Source organism: Anolis carolinensis, chromosome 1 (genome assembly GCF_035594765.1).
Source record: "Anolis carolinensis isolate JA03-04 chromosome 1, rAnoCar3.1.pri, whole genome shotgun sequence".
NCBI classification, from domain to species: Eukaryota; Metazoa; Chordata; class Lepidosauria; order Squamata; family Dactyloidae; genus Anolis; species Anolis carolinensis.
The window spans coordinates 150,056,173-150,071,125 of record NC_085841.1 but is presented as its reverse complement, the minus strand read 5'-3'; the positions used below and the strand labels follow the sequence as shown (position 1 = coordinate 150,071,125).

The 14,953-nt window shown below is 42.3% G+C and overlaps 1 protein-coding gene across 1 annotated transcript; it reads left to right on the top strand.

Annotated features, from left to right (window-relative positions):
* The first annotated feature begins 950 nt into the window (after positions 1 to 950).
* rdh14 (retinol dehydrogenase 14) lies at positions 951 to 5,113 on the top strand. Its single transcript, XM_003215456.4, has 2 exons — positions 951 to 1,396; positions 2,951 to 5,113. The coding sequence occupies exons 1-2, from the start codon at positions 1,022 to 1,024 to the stop codon at positions 3,566 to 3,568; spliced, it is 993 nt and encodes a 330-aa protein (XP_003215504.1). The 5' UTR covers positions 951 to 1,021; the 3' UTR covers positions 3,569 to 5,113.
* The last annotated feature ends 9,840 nt before the right edge of the window (positions 5,114 to 14,953 follow it).

Sequence of the window (14,953 nt, the reverse complement as noted above, 5' to 3'; positions counted from 1 at the left end):
GGAACTTCCTTTCTATTAAAATCGGATCAGCTCCCTCCCTCCTATCTTTCAGAAATAAAGTTTTTTTTTCCGTGTCAGGAGTGACTTGAGAAAATGCCAGTAGCTTCTAGTGTGAGAGAATTGGCCATCTAAAAGGACATTACTCAGGGGACGCCCTGAAATTCGATGCTTTACAATCCTGTGGGAGGCTTACCTCATGTCTCTGCATGGGAAGCTAGAGCTGACAGATGGGAGCTCACCCCACTCTGGAATCGAACCGCCGACCTTTGGGTCAGCAAGTGTTGAACCATTGCGTCACTGGGGGCTCCCGAAAGAAAGGCAAAAACCTGGCTATGGAACCAAGCGTACAGGACAAGATGCAGCTATGGAATGGAATGTAATTGTAACAGCTTCTGGATTATGATTTTGGGCCTATTTAATGTATTTATATGCTTTTTTTTGTTTTTTTATGACTTTGATGCATAATGTATTTGTATGTTTTGTTTAATGCGGCATTGAATACTGTCAATTTGGAAGCCACTCTTGAGTCACCTCCGGGGTTGAGATAGAGAGGGGTAAATAAATAAATAATCTGCAATTTAGAACTTTATTTATGAACAAAGCGGTTTGGGCTACTCCCAGTATCTTCTCCCTATACAGAGGCTGACAAAAAAACTATGTGACACGAGTGCTTAGTGTCAATAAAGCAGGCACGGGCAAACCTCGGCCCTCCAGGTGTTTGGACTTCAACTCCCACAATTCCGAATTGTAGGAGCTGAAGTCCAAAACATCTGGAGGGCGTTTTGCCTGTAAAAAAAAGGCATTGCTTAGTGGTGGGACCTTGCTCTCCACTGCTTCACACCAGGCCTGTTTGTGTTCGAATACACTACAACCCCCACAATGCCCCACGCGCGTCTCCATGCCAACGGGGAGTGACTTCCGGCGTCCCACCCCTGCCCCCGCGGCGGCACGAAGTCCCTTCCTGCGGGTGCGCGTGCGCTAGGCCCGCCCTCTCCCCCTCCTGGCCTGGCTTGGCCTCGCGATGGCCGCGACGGCGGTAGTGCTGGCGGCAGCTCTGGGCGGAGGGCTGCTGCTGATCGCCCGGCGCTTCTGGCAGGTGGCGGCGGGGGCGGGGGCCGGGAAGGTGAAGCGGGGCATGGAGGGCAAGACGGTGATCATCACGGGCGCCAACAGCGGCATCGGGCGGGCCACGGCGGCCGAGCTGCTACGGCAACACGCGAGGGTCATCATGGCCTGCCGGGACCCGCTGCGCGCCGAGGAGGCCGCCCGGGAGCTGCGCGCGGAGCTGGGCGTGTGCGCGCGGGGAGGGGGCGAGTGCCGCGGGGAGCTGCTGGTCCGCGAGCTGGACCTGGCCTCCCTCCGCTCCGTCCGCACCTTCTGCCACCAAGTGCTGCAGGTAACGAGGAGAATTGGGGGCAGGGCAAGGTGGGAGAAGGCGCGCCAGTAGGCAACAGAACGACACCTGCTGCAACCCCCTCCCCCTCCAAATTTCCTTCCTTTCTACACAAACCTTAAAGGTACAGGAGCCTCCTCCAGCTCTGACAACCTTTTACCATCCGCAGATGACACCATCCCACTATTGGCAGAACATACCCTGTTTCCCCTAAAATAAGACATCCCCAAAAAATAAAACCTAGTAGAGGTTTTGCTGAGCTGCTAAATATAAGGCCTCCCCTGAAAGTAAGACCTAGCAATAAATTTTGTTTGGAAGCAAAACCTGGCTTCAAGTCAGCCATAGCAGAGCACTTGATGAACTAACCTGGACACAGTATATGATTTGAGAACACAGAAATGCTGGACCACTTTAACAACCACCATGTTTTGGGGGGGGGGGGGGGGGTCATGATGCTGCTTTCCCCAAGTCAGGGAAAGGTCTCTGACTATTGATAGACTGCTGTTTCCATCAACCTTTGCCACTGTGTATGCTAACTAATTGGTATTGCAGTATGGGGATATCCAGCAGGCCACAAGTTGTCCATCTTTGTTCTAGGAGCAATACCTGAAGCTGTGTCTCAGAAACCTAGTTAGAAGTCTTAGAAATGGGACAGGAAGAAGATAGAAAATAATCTGTGGCCAAATCTTTAAAGCTGTGTGATCGCTGGAGAGGGTCAGATGATAACAGCTTAGATCAAAGGCATTCAATATTTTGGCTTCCCAGGGCCACACTGAAAAAAGAAGAATGGTCTTGAGCTGCACACCATCATAAAACTGAAGCCACACATGCATACAAATAGCGAGTGTATGAGGCACAGTAGCGCTATGTCTAGTACAAAATACGCACTTGAATTCTTTTTAACAATTCATTTTACATGACATTGCTACAAAGTCCTCTTGTTCTTTATTTTATTAATTAATTAACACTTTTTTGTTTCTTTTGGCCAAATTGCAAGTACAATACGAATTGTGGATAATATTTCAGTGTTTGTGGATGTAACATACTGTGATTATTTCATTCTGTTCTGTTGTCATCTACAAAATTTGCACTTCAGAACTGCGCAATTGAGTTACAAAGGAAATTGCACAAAAAATATCATAATGTTTTAAGTAAGTTTACAGTCTTGTGTTGGGCCACATTCATAGCTGTCCTGGGCTGCAGGTTGGACAAGCCTGACTTCTCTTGCTTCTATAGACCCGCACATTAGCTGGATTGAGGGGAGGCAGAACCCCTGTCAATGTGGGGAAACTACCAAAGAGGACCCCTCTCTAGGAATCTTGAAGGTCCCCCACACCAATTCTGTGGTCAACTTCCACCAGAGATTGACCATAGAAATGTGCTCAGGGCATAGAAGATTCCTCGAGAGGACATGCTGATCAAATCTGAATAATCAAACCTACAAATCTGGAGTGCTGGCGATACTGACTCATCAATTTCTCGTTTACAGAAAAGGTGAATGATTTAAATATTGATCTGTGTGTATCTACTAATCTACTCTTCTTTTCCATTTTCCAGGAAGAGCCTAGGCTGGATGTCCTGATCAACAATGCTGGGATATTCCAATGTCCCTATACAAAGACAGAGGATGGTTTTGAGATGCAGTTTGCGGTCAACCACTTGGGGCACTTCTTGCTCACAAACCTCCTTCTTGGACTTCTGAAAAGCTCTGCACCCAGCAGGATTGTAGTGGTTTCTTCCAAGCTATATAAATACGGAGAGATCAACTTTGATGACCTGAACAGTGAGCTAAGTTACAACAAAAGCTTTGCCTACAGTCGCAGCAAACTGGCTAACATCCTGTTCACCAGGGAGCTGTCCCACCGTTTAGAGGGCACAGGGGTTTCGGTCAATGTGCTCCATCCTGGTGTTGTCAGAACAAATCTGGGCAGATATGTGCATATCCCTTTACTCGCTAGGCCCCTCTTTAATTTGGTGTCCTGGGCTTTCTTCAAATCTCCTCTGGAAGGAGCCCAGACTTCTGTTTATTTGGCCTCTTCTCCTGAAGTAGAGGGCGTCTCTGGGAAATATTTTGGAGATTGCAAGGAGGAACAACTATTGCCTAAGGCCATGGATGACCTGGTTGCCAGGAAACTGTGGGATATCAGTGAAGTGATGGTGGGGCTATTAAAATAAAGGGCCAAGAGAAGCACTCTATGAAAATAGAATAATGATACATATTTGACATTTCAGGTTCCTACATCTGTTCTCCCTGTCTATTGAGACGGAGGAGGTCCATCTGATTCTGTCTCTGATTAGAATTCAAGCAGGGGTTTTTTTCTGTTTTTAAAGATTTTTTTCTTAGAAAACAAAGAATCGGTATTTTTAAAAGTTTTTGTATATTTCAAGTTCAACAGACAGAGCAGTTCTACTGAGAACAACATTGCTTTCTGAAATATGTGCTGAGAGTTCGGCACTGTGTATCTGAACTAGCTGTGCATGGTGCTGTATTTATATGGCAGCTCTGGGTATTTTTTAATTCTTAAAAAATACCAAAAATATAAGAGAGAAACTTCTTGTGACTTGCTTCAATCTGTCACATATATATTTCTGCTTTGGTGAGGACGGCCAGCCAAAAAACAGTGCAGAAAATACGGTCACAACATTGTTGCCACTTGTTTTCTTTATAATAATAAAAATAATAAAACTTTATTATTTGCATCTCTAGGATCAGAATCCAGAACACAATCGAGCATTTCTATGTTTCAGTGAAATTTAAAGTGTATTTAACAATAGACTGAATATTCAGTGTTGCTTGCCTTGGCAGAAAATGTTTCTATCAGTTATTGCCTCATGGCACACACATGGTTGCATGTGCACGCAGACATACACAAATGCCCAACAAACGTCCTGTGAAGTTCATCAGATTGCAGGCTAAGTTGGTTAGGCACTTCTCTTTATTGTCAAGTTTATATATAAAAAGCAGAGGCATTTTTTTCCAGACTGAGCCATGAGGTGGCACGCATGCACCTGTTTTCACTTGAAACTGTTTATGCTATGCACTGTTGTGTCTAGGTTGCACTGGAATCTGGAATTTACTTCTAATGTATGTAGGATTAGGATACTGATGTCATGGGCCTTCATGTTGAATGTGGAAATATTAATGAAATATGAATACAGGGTATCGCATTAGATAGAAAACTAGTCTTGGTACAAATGCACTTAATCACAAAATGTCTGACACATACATAATTGTGCAGAAACTATTGTCCATAATGCAGCTAAGGCTTATACTTTAACATTAGAGTAGTTGCAGAGGAATATGTGTGCTGTGGATTATGGATGTTCAGTGCTATGAAATGCTATAGTGCATTTGAGATTCTGAGCATGTTCTATGAGCATATCTCAAATTCAGGCACGTCCGCTTACGTGGTTTCTAGGTCTTCCCAAGTGACAGAAATGCTGTCGGTTGCCATCTGTGTTAATGTGTTTACTTAATAACACTGGTGTGAATGTTACATACATGTAGCTGCACATGCACACACACCATTCAGAATGTATGTAAAGTAATCCTGAATTACACCAGTTACAGATTCTTTATATAGACCCTCTGCCATGCAGAGTTGTTAATATTTCACTGTCTTTGGTTTTGGCTTTGAAGGCATATGCATGCCTTATTTTTTTGTTCTCCATAAATAAATAAAGCTATATACTAACTAAATAAAGCAGATCTCAAATGTATATGTGGGCATCATCACTGAGTGTTCTTATTTAAAACTGAAGTGTGGTTAATTTTGAATCTACCAGTGCATGTGACAGAAAAATGTCAAAACTTTTTTTATGAGTAGAGAACATGTGGTCCTCCAGGAATGACAACTCCAGCAGCAAAGAATCATGATGATACAAGACATACATAACATAAAAGATGTTTTAGAAGTTCAGATAAGTTTTTTATCATTGTTTCGCACTAAAGCACTCTTCTAAGTGTTCTGTATTGCAATACTTGAGTCCATGAAGGGAACCGCACTGCAGTCGGCCTGGGATCACTAGATATTTTTATTCACATATATTAAAAACTGGCTTGGAGACCTGGCAGTGCCGGGTTTCTTCTAAAAGCATTGTTTGTTTTGGGATGTTAGGTAATATCACTGAAGTTTGGTCCAGATATGTCGTTGACGTGGTTCAGTGCTGTCTGGATAAGGGTGAACTACAATTCCCAAAAACCAAGACCTATTCCCCTAAACCCTTGCAATATGTTGAATTGGTTATGGGGCTTCTCTGTGCCAAATTTGGTCCTAGTCCATTGACCGTGGGGGGGTCTCACTATCAGTGAAGGTACTGCAAGTAATAATAATAATAATAAAACTTTATTTATACCCCGCCACCATCTCCCCAACGGGGACTCGGGGCGGCTTACATGGGGCCATGCCCAAGACAATACAATAAACCATAACATAATACAATTAAATAATACATTACATAAAATAAACAGTACAACATAAGATCAAAACAGCAATATAACACGAGCGGGCCGCATGAATACTACATTTAAAAACTAGATTAAAAATTAAAACTCTGGGTGAGAAAGGGATCAGAATAAAACCTCGAGGGACGGGACATCAGATAGTGAACCAGTCTAGAGGATAAATATCGGGGGGGAGTAGCATAGAACATTTACTCTCCGAAAGCACACCGGAAGAGCCATGTTTTTAAATCTTTCCTGAAGGCTAAAAGGGTGGGGGCAAGTCCCATTATCCATGGCAAGTTTGGTCCATATCCATAGTTGGTTGGGTTAATAGTGCTTTCTGGATGTAGGTGAAGTACAACTCTTGTAAATCATGGTGAATTCTCCCCAAACCTCTTGTTCAGTTGCTGATCAATTTCTCTGTTAACTGTGTGCCATAGGAAAGGGTTAAGGTAGAGACAGTGAGCGGGGTCATACAAATTAAGGAACCCTGGGATGTCCATTCTGGAGGAAAAACAGACCATCTAGGATAAAATTATCCCCACATGAAAGCCTTCACTTGGGTAGGGGGCAGTATGGTGTTTGTTGAGGACACTGACAGGGTTTGGGCGACATGTCCATGCTGCTCAATATAATCTGCATGTCAGTGGAGGGAGGGCCATTGGTGTCTCCTACTCAGTGGGAACTACAGTATAGCTGTTTTTGGAGGTGGGCAGCTGTCTGTAAATGGACACCTTCTCCACATAAACATATACACATTTTTCACTTTTATTATGTGTATAGATGGGTACTGCAGAGCAATAAGGTGTGCATTTTGTTATCTCCTTTTAGAAGCCACTTGTGATCTTTGAGCTGTTCAAAAAGTGCTGCCAGCTTTTGAAAACTTGATTGCAAAAAGGAACTGGGATGTTTGTTCATGTCCTCTGTGCTATAGGTGGGAAGTGTGTAGATAGTGTTGAACTGCAACACCCAGTAGTCGTAGCCAGTGGCAAGGAATGTTGGGAGATGCAGTCCAAAAACATCTAGAGGGATACATCGATCCTACCCCTACCCTATGGCATTAACACAAAAATATCAATGTATAGGACTATTCTATGGCATGGGCTTGAGGTAGGATGCATGGGCCTTCAGCTGATAGCACTGCACCTCATGCTTCCTCACCATAGACCTGTGGTTCTCAACCTGTGGGGTCCCCAGGTGTTTTGACCTACAACTCCCAGACATCCCAGCCTGATTTCTGGGAGTTGAAGGTGAAAACATCTGGGGACCCACAAGTTGAGAACCACTGCCATATACAAAGCTGGCTGTGTCAGGCGATCCGTCAGTTTCCCACTTGAACTCCCTTGATTCTTTTCCATTTAAGGTACCAGGGAAAAATAGATTTCAAAAGAATTTCAGATAATGTTAAATCATACACTTTGCATGGACTTGTCTTTTCGTGTAGCCTTTTTTTCTTGTCTAATCTTACAAGCATTCCTCACCTAGCAAAACAGTCCAAGAGATTTAGAAATAAAAGTATTATTTTTGAGAGCAGAATGTTATTTTCTACAGCTGAAATCAACCTCATTCCCTCCCTCTCCCTGAAACCACCAGCACCTTTGCTTCTGCTGTGACTGGCCAGAGATCTAAGAAGTTAAGTGAATGTTGAACGGATACCAAATACCTTTAAGCAGAACGCAGGAAGGAAATGGGGGGGGGGGGGGGGGGGACTTTACAGGTCATTTGTCCGAAGGTAATTAAAGTAGTTGGTTTTTTTAAAACAAAGTTGACTAAGTGTCATGTTCTTGTTTGGAATAATCACTTGTTATGAATATTTGCAGGAACAGCTGGTTATATGTCAGACTATGAACCATGCCAAAGACTTTCTGAACCCTTCATTCTCTTCTCGCAATGGGCAAACTATCTCTGAAAGAAATGTATAGCAATCATACGTCATGCAGTCACTTACAGTCTTTTACTGCAGAAATTGGGTTACTCCCCCTTTAAGGTCTTTAAGTAAGGAGCTTATGAAGAGGAATAGTCTGCCCTCCATATTTGCTGGGGTTAGGAGCACAGGAAAGTGGAAAATCATGAATAAAGGTTTTTTTTATCTGAGAGAATATATCTCAAGGAATTTTTAGGTCTTCCAATATGACTCTGACCAACTGCCACTGGAAAGTGACCATAGAAGCATGTATATCTCACATAATCCAATGGGACTTGCCTCTACACAGAGGCCTTTGTGAGTCTTTTGACATACTACCCAGCATTTTTATTGGATTTATACCTTTTCTATATATACCTTCCATTCCATGAGCTTATGGCATACAAGAGTTCCACCCTGTTCTATATTCACAATCCTGTGACGTAGATTAGTCTTAAGATAATGATGACAGATCCAAGGATACCCACTGGACTGTGCAGCTTAATGGGGATTTGATTTCACATCTCCAAAGGCCCAAATACAGTCTCCGGTCTGTCCTTTGTGCTATGGTGCCTTCCAGTTCATTTAGCACAGCCGTTCTCCCCCTTGCTACCAGTCAGAAGGGTAGACCCCCTTTAGGCCCCGCCCCCACAGCGCCTATAAAATACAGATTTTCTGATTTGAGCTGGATTATATTGCAGTGTAGACTCAAGGCCTTTCCACACAGCTATATAACATAATCCACAGTATCGGCTTTGAACTGGATTATCTTGAGTCCACGCTGCCATATAATCCAGTTCAGTGTGGATTTTATATAGTTGTGTAGAAGGGGCCTTATATAATCCAGTTCTAAGCAGATAATATAAGATTATAAATATAATATATAAAATTACTGTGGTATAATAAAACAGAATATTAAAAAAACTCTAAAATCAGGACAGTAAATAAAGAATAACACACAAGACAGGGGAATTCCAGACAGGAAACAATTAGAGCCAGCTAACCCCTCCCAATGAAGGATTCCCCCAGGCAGGAAGCAGCCAGGCTTTGAAGCTGCAAGACCATTAAATGCTAATCAAGGTGACTAATTGCAGCATTCATACTTGCCGCACCGAGACTATTAATTGCCATTCAACCTGGGCAACCAAGAATTCCACAAGGTAGAAAGCAGCTAGTCTTGCAAGCTGCAAGACTATTCAGTGCAATTCAAGCTGGCCAAACAATGATTCCCCTACAAAGCAAGTAGCCAGGCTTCAAAGCAGCTCTTTGATTGAGGGTGCTACTCCAGCTCGCCAAACAAGAATTCCCCTAGCCAGGCATTGAAGCTGCAAGGCTATTCAGTGCAATTCAGCCAGACCAACAAAGGATTAACCTTGGTAGAAGAAGGCCAGGCTTTGAAGCAGCAATGCCACTCTGTACTATTGAATCTGACCAACCAAAGATTCCCCTAGGTAGCAAGCAGCCAGGCTTTGAAGCAGTGAGGCTATTCATTGCATTTCTAGCAACCCAAAAAAACCATTCCCCTAGAACGCAAGTACCCAGCCTTCCAACAGAAAGCCTATTCCACTGCATTCCAGCCCATCAAACAAGAATTCCCAAAAGAAGAAAACTCCAGGCGTTGAGGCTGCAAGGCTATTCACTGCTATTTTACTTGGCCAACAAATGATTCCCATAAGCCGCAGCAACACCTGGCCGGGCACAGCTAGTTAATATATTAAAAATTCTGATGCAATGCAAAGAGATACGTGTTAGTTGCTCTATTCCCAAGAAACTGGGTACAACAGAAATATTGCTAAGGGCCTTATCACATTGGGATATGGATTCACCACACATCATGGGGTCCTGGCGGGGTGCATAGTGAACCCATCGCCCCACACTGATCAACTTATCGCTGGCTTCATCCCATGTGGGAAAGTGTCTGCTGCCCAGCTTCCCCCCCAATGTTTTAAAGGCAACATGGGAAATCTCCCGTGTTGCTGCCTGGCCAGAAGTAGATGTGTGCCGTGTAATGGGCTCCATGGCAAAAGGGGAGAGCAAGTGGCGTACGAAGGAGAAATTAGCCCGTATGATGAGGTCGTAAGTTCATTTGTTGCATTTGTCTGCCAAACCATTTAAGCTTATCACTGTTCAAGTTATGACACCCCTATGAATGGTATCTCCAAGAACTCTGGTCATCCATAACCCGGCTCTTTTTGAAATCTCAAAACCATGGCTTTCTAGATTGAATCATAGAATCATAGAATAGTAGAGTTGGAAGAGACCTCATGGGCCATCCAGTCCAACCCCCTGCCAAGAAGCAGGAATCTTGATATTCATGGTTTCCCTTCTTTTCCTACTGACTTCTATTTTACCAAGCAATGTTGTGTTTTCTGACAAATCATGTCATCTCATGATACGTCCAAAGTATGACAGCCACAGTTTAATTATCTTGGCTCCTAAAGAGAATTTAAGCTTGATTTCTTCTGCAGTGCAGGCATTTGTCCAAAGTATCCTTAATACTCTCTTCCAGCACCACATTTCAAATGCACTAATTTTCTTCTTGTATGCCACAAATAGATTCAGCACCTTGGGCCACACTTCTGGCATGGAAACCCACAGTTGCTAATAACCACCCGCCAGCATCTGCTGCCTGAGTAAACTGCTTGATACTACCTGATGGAAAGCCAGCCCTATCATTTGCGGTTTCACATGTCTGCTCAGAAGACTGCCAGGTCTTTCAGAATCTATTTTGGCACTCTTAAATTTCAGTTTGAGGTTGGCACATTGTGTCCATCTTTTTCAAAAAGAACTAGAATTTGGGTAATTAATTTAAAAAGACTGTAAATCACTATAAAGCTTCCCAATAAGGAGTGTGTTAGTGCTTAAATTTTTGAAAACCATCTTTAGTAAACTGATCTCTTACTAATTGCTTTTCCATTTTAGTTTTTTTCAAGGATGGACATCAGAATGTTGAAAATGCCTGAAAGTGGTCTTAAATACTGTAGGAACTTCTTTAAAAAAGAAAAAGTAGAAAATATTTAGAACAGGAGTGAAAATTGTGCAGCTCACATGGGATATTTTGCAAGATCTCTTATGGCTTTTGAGACCACTCCTCAGTACACACACTCCACCATGCACAATTCTTTGGCTAGAACACACTGGTTAAGCTCATATTTGGTGTTTCCAAGCAACCTTATTTTGTATATAAAAGGTATCCAAAAGTGACACATCATTACCTCCAGTCCACCAAAATGGCACCTGTGAAGGAGTGTTATGAGTCTCCAGAAAAGCTAGAAAATGGTGGTATGCAGGTCCTTGAGTGTGCCTTCTGCTTTACATTTTTACACACTCATTTACAAAGACAGAATGAAAATAAATCACCTTTATTTATTGGTAAATTGAAAGGTTGGGACCAGAAGTGTTTCAGATATTGGTTGCTTTTGGATTTTTGAATACCTGTATGCTTATACATACAGGGTAGCTTGGAGATGAAGCTCAAGTCTAAATGTGACATTCATTTATGTTACCTATACATTTTATACAAATAGCCTGAAGGTAATTTTATGCAATTTTCACAATAATGTTGTGCTGGGGACGAAGTAAATGTACATTAAAGCAAAACTGTCCCTATCTCAACCAACCACGTGAACAATTTTGAAGTATTTCCGATTTTGGAATTCCAAATAAGGGATGCTCAACCTGTACTTATTAACTCAAAGCTGTGAAGGAAACCACCTTGTGAAAATACTACATTGGAGTCTCGTCCATTGAGAAATATGCAGAGTAGAAAACACTCTCCATGGCATCACAGAAGGCATCACAGAAGCATACCTTCAAGCACATGTGACCTATGAGGGCGAAGAAGGTTGGGTGAACCACAGAACTCTGCCTCTGAGAATCCATGGTGCTTTATGGAAAAGGCTGTTTTCTTGTCAGTTCCCATCTCAGATTTGTTTTGAATCCAGAGGAGCAAGAGCCCTGGCTTTTATTAAACCAATTATCTTTAAACACAACACTTCCATCATGAGTTTAGGCCTTTCAGCAAATTAAAACAGCCCGCTGGCTCCCCTGGAAAGAGTGAGCAAATTGACTGCTTCACATTGTTTGTTTTAAAACTGCAGCGGAGCATGGCTGTGTGTTTGTGCACGGGCTTAGCCAATCGCTCTGCTTTATATCCATAAATTATAACATGGTTACTCTTGTTAGCATCTAATTTAGCAGCCTTTAGCTCCTCTAACTTTTGCCCCTTTCATGTCGGCACCAGCCATTTGATTTCTGAGGAGGATTCATGATTGTTTACTGTCTTTGGCTCTCACTTGTGTCCACTTAACTCCTGGACAGTTCTAGTTAGCATTATTTAGGGATCTTCAAGTCAGAACAAAGCTAAATTGGTGTCCCTTTGTTTATATATTTTTCTTTCTTTGTTCTGCTTCATTTTTCTTTCTTCTTGACAGCTGGACACTCAAAAGTTGGACAACTCCAGTAAATTTTGGCTCAAGGCTATATGTGGCTTCAGACTTGGCCTTGGTTTGGTCTGGTAGCCTGATATTATGGATGAAGACATGATATGAAAAACAAACATATGGGATAGATCAAAAAGTGTCATTTTGTTTATGAAGTAGAAGGGATGTGGCTATTCCTCTTACATATAGTCTTCTGCGATTTAACTCCCCAAATATGCCCCAGAGAACTTGGAAACCTGAAGGAGATATGAAGTGGGAGACAGAACAGAGACAGAAAACCTGAGTTATAGCACTGGACATCTACTAGCATAATTTTGTATTCAAGCCACTAGAACTTGGTTTAAAGAGAACCAGCATGGCCATTGTCCTTAAACAGTGGTTGGACTGTTGGATTAGAACTCTGAGAAACCAGGGTTCAAGTTCCCATTCAATCATGGAAACCCACAGGATGACTTTGGGCAAAGTGAATTCTGTCAGTTTCAGAGGAAGGCAATAGCAAACCCAGTCAGAACAAATATTACCAGGAAAATCCCCTCATAGGTTTGCTTTATGATTACACTAAGAAACAACTTAGAAGCAAACAACAACAATGTATTAAGAAGGCATTTATTAAAATTATGTTTTAATGAAATACTGTATCTCAGCAGAACCTTAGACGAGTGGAATCTATTATACATATCCAACAATTATCTGTACTTCAGCTTCATTGGAGATTCAGCTTTCCAAATACTTGAGAGAAAGTATTGCATTATTTTTCATATTACTCAAATAATGTTTTACATTTCACTTTCAAAGAAGACTCCTAAACTGGCTAACAGACAATCTATTTTTTTTAAAAAAAACTAAGCTTTCCATCCTAAATGTTTGACCTAAAAATGAAACAAGGAAGTGGAAGTGTCGAACATGGCACCCCCACCCCCCACCCCAAAGGATTTATAGTTTACCTAAGACATTCAAGCAAAAGAGATAAAATGAAGTCCCGAGGCAAAGATAACAATCAGGATCCATTGTGTACACATGCTGGACAACAGGGTGTTTTCCTCTGCAAAATCAGATAATCGCCAGCTAGTGCCTGCCCAGTTGATCACTTCCATTGAGCTGACTGTGGAAACAGAACTCCAAGTGTACATGTATACCAGACCCTTTGTCTTGACTGAGGAGGACCCAAGGCTTGATTGAGGAGGATCATCACCTTTTGTCTCAGGACATCTCATTCTCAACTTTCCCAGAAAACTTCCTCACATCCAACATTAAGACAATCAATTTGCATTCCCCAAGGTGGGCACAGACTTTCTGGGGCTCTCCTACTCCCGAAACAGCCACCCCTCGACAGCTGATTAACTCTCCCCGGGCCAATCTATCTCCTCCCCTCCACCAGGGAATCCCCACCTGGAGGCAGCAACATCACTGAGACAGCGGCCAATGGGAGTGTAGATCCAAACTAGCCCTCCTTATGGCCAATCGGGGAAGGGAGGGGCAGAGTGGGAAAGTTTGAATAGCTGACAAGTCTTTAAAGTATTGTGTTTCAGTATTCATTGTTATGTGGTGTATTTTTGGTGCTAGCCTTACACATATCCCTTCTGGTTGGATTGCAAAGAAACCTCGGTTGCTGCTTTCAACCTTGGTGAAAAATTTGGGGAAAATCTGGTTGAGTGTAACTCTCACCGGATGGGAACCTCCATAACCCTGGTCCTTACTCTAAATTCAACCTCAGAAAGGAGAGGAAGCACAAATGCATACTTAATGTTATAATCATTATGGCAACAAACATTTGAAGTGAAGAAACACACCTGCATTTGAAGCAGAACACTTAGGCATCAGCAAGTCTGTATTTCTGCTCTGTGTCACTTTCAAATAATTTTAATGAGACCACTTTCTTTCCTCATTAATCTGGGGATTTTTTTAAAAGAAAACTACCTTTCCCAAATATTTTTCTCCCCAAAGAAATTTTAAATAGCATTTCCTCAAAGAGTTACTTACATTAATATTTTCTCTTAAAGAATTTGTGCATCCTGTTATTTTCAGAAGCCAAGAAATGTTACAATGGTATGAAATCCAGTGGATAGATCTGATCAGAGAATCAGGATATTCTTATTCTATGCCCCCAACCTTCTCACTGTTCACATCTTCAACCTAGCGCTTTCTCTTTGTCCATTACCCAACTCTTTTCTTTTTATTGTTATTCTCTCTATCCAACATGGTACCCACTTGAGTTACAAATCAATTTGTTTCCCACACCGCAATGTTGTTTTTCTTCTCTTTATCTCAGTAGGGTCCCTCCGCAGTAGGGTCCCTTCAACTCTTCTAACGTCCCACTGCTCTGCAGAACTGCAAAAGAGTGGAATTATGCTTTTACATAAATTATTTTACATAAATTATTTATGTAAAAACATCTTTGCAAATCCAGTGGTTTGTTTAAAAAATAATAACAACTTTAAACCATGAATCACCGTGAGAGAAGGTGGGGGAGAATGAAAGAACAAGACAATAGCACAAACCTGCTCCCTGCCAGCACAGAAGTTTATCAGGCTGGTTGCATAAGGTAAGTGACAGGCCATGATCAGGGGCTATTGATGAGTTTCCCCATCAAAAGCAGGGGACAAGTTTACCGTAAGCCAACCAGCAGCAGGTTGCGCACTGTGACATGAGATAGGAACCATAATCAAAGCTGTTGCCCTGCTTCAATGCCAGTGTGCCACTTTCATATGATAGTCCAGAAAGGGCTTGCAACTGATATGGCGGCGTCTTTCTTCCAAGAGATAGGCCAATGG

Excerpts from the sequence above, each read along its gene's own strand:
- rdh14 (XM_003215456.4), top strand. The coding sequence starts at position 1,022 with ATGGCCGCGACGGCGGTAGTGCTGGCGGCAGCTCTGGGCGGAGGGCTG. Across the intron at positions 1,397-2,950 it reads TCTGCCACCAAGTGCTGCAG|GAAGAGCCTAGGCTGGATGT; the intron begins GTAACGAGGAGA and ends TCCATTTTCCAG.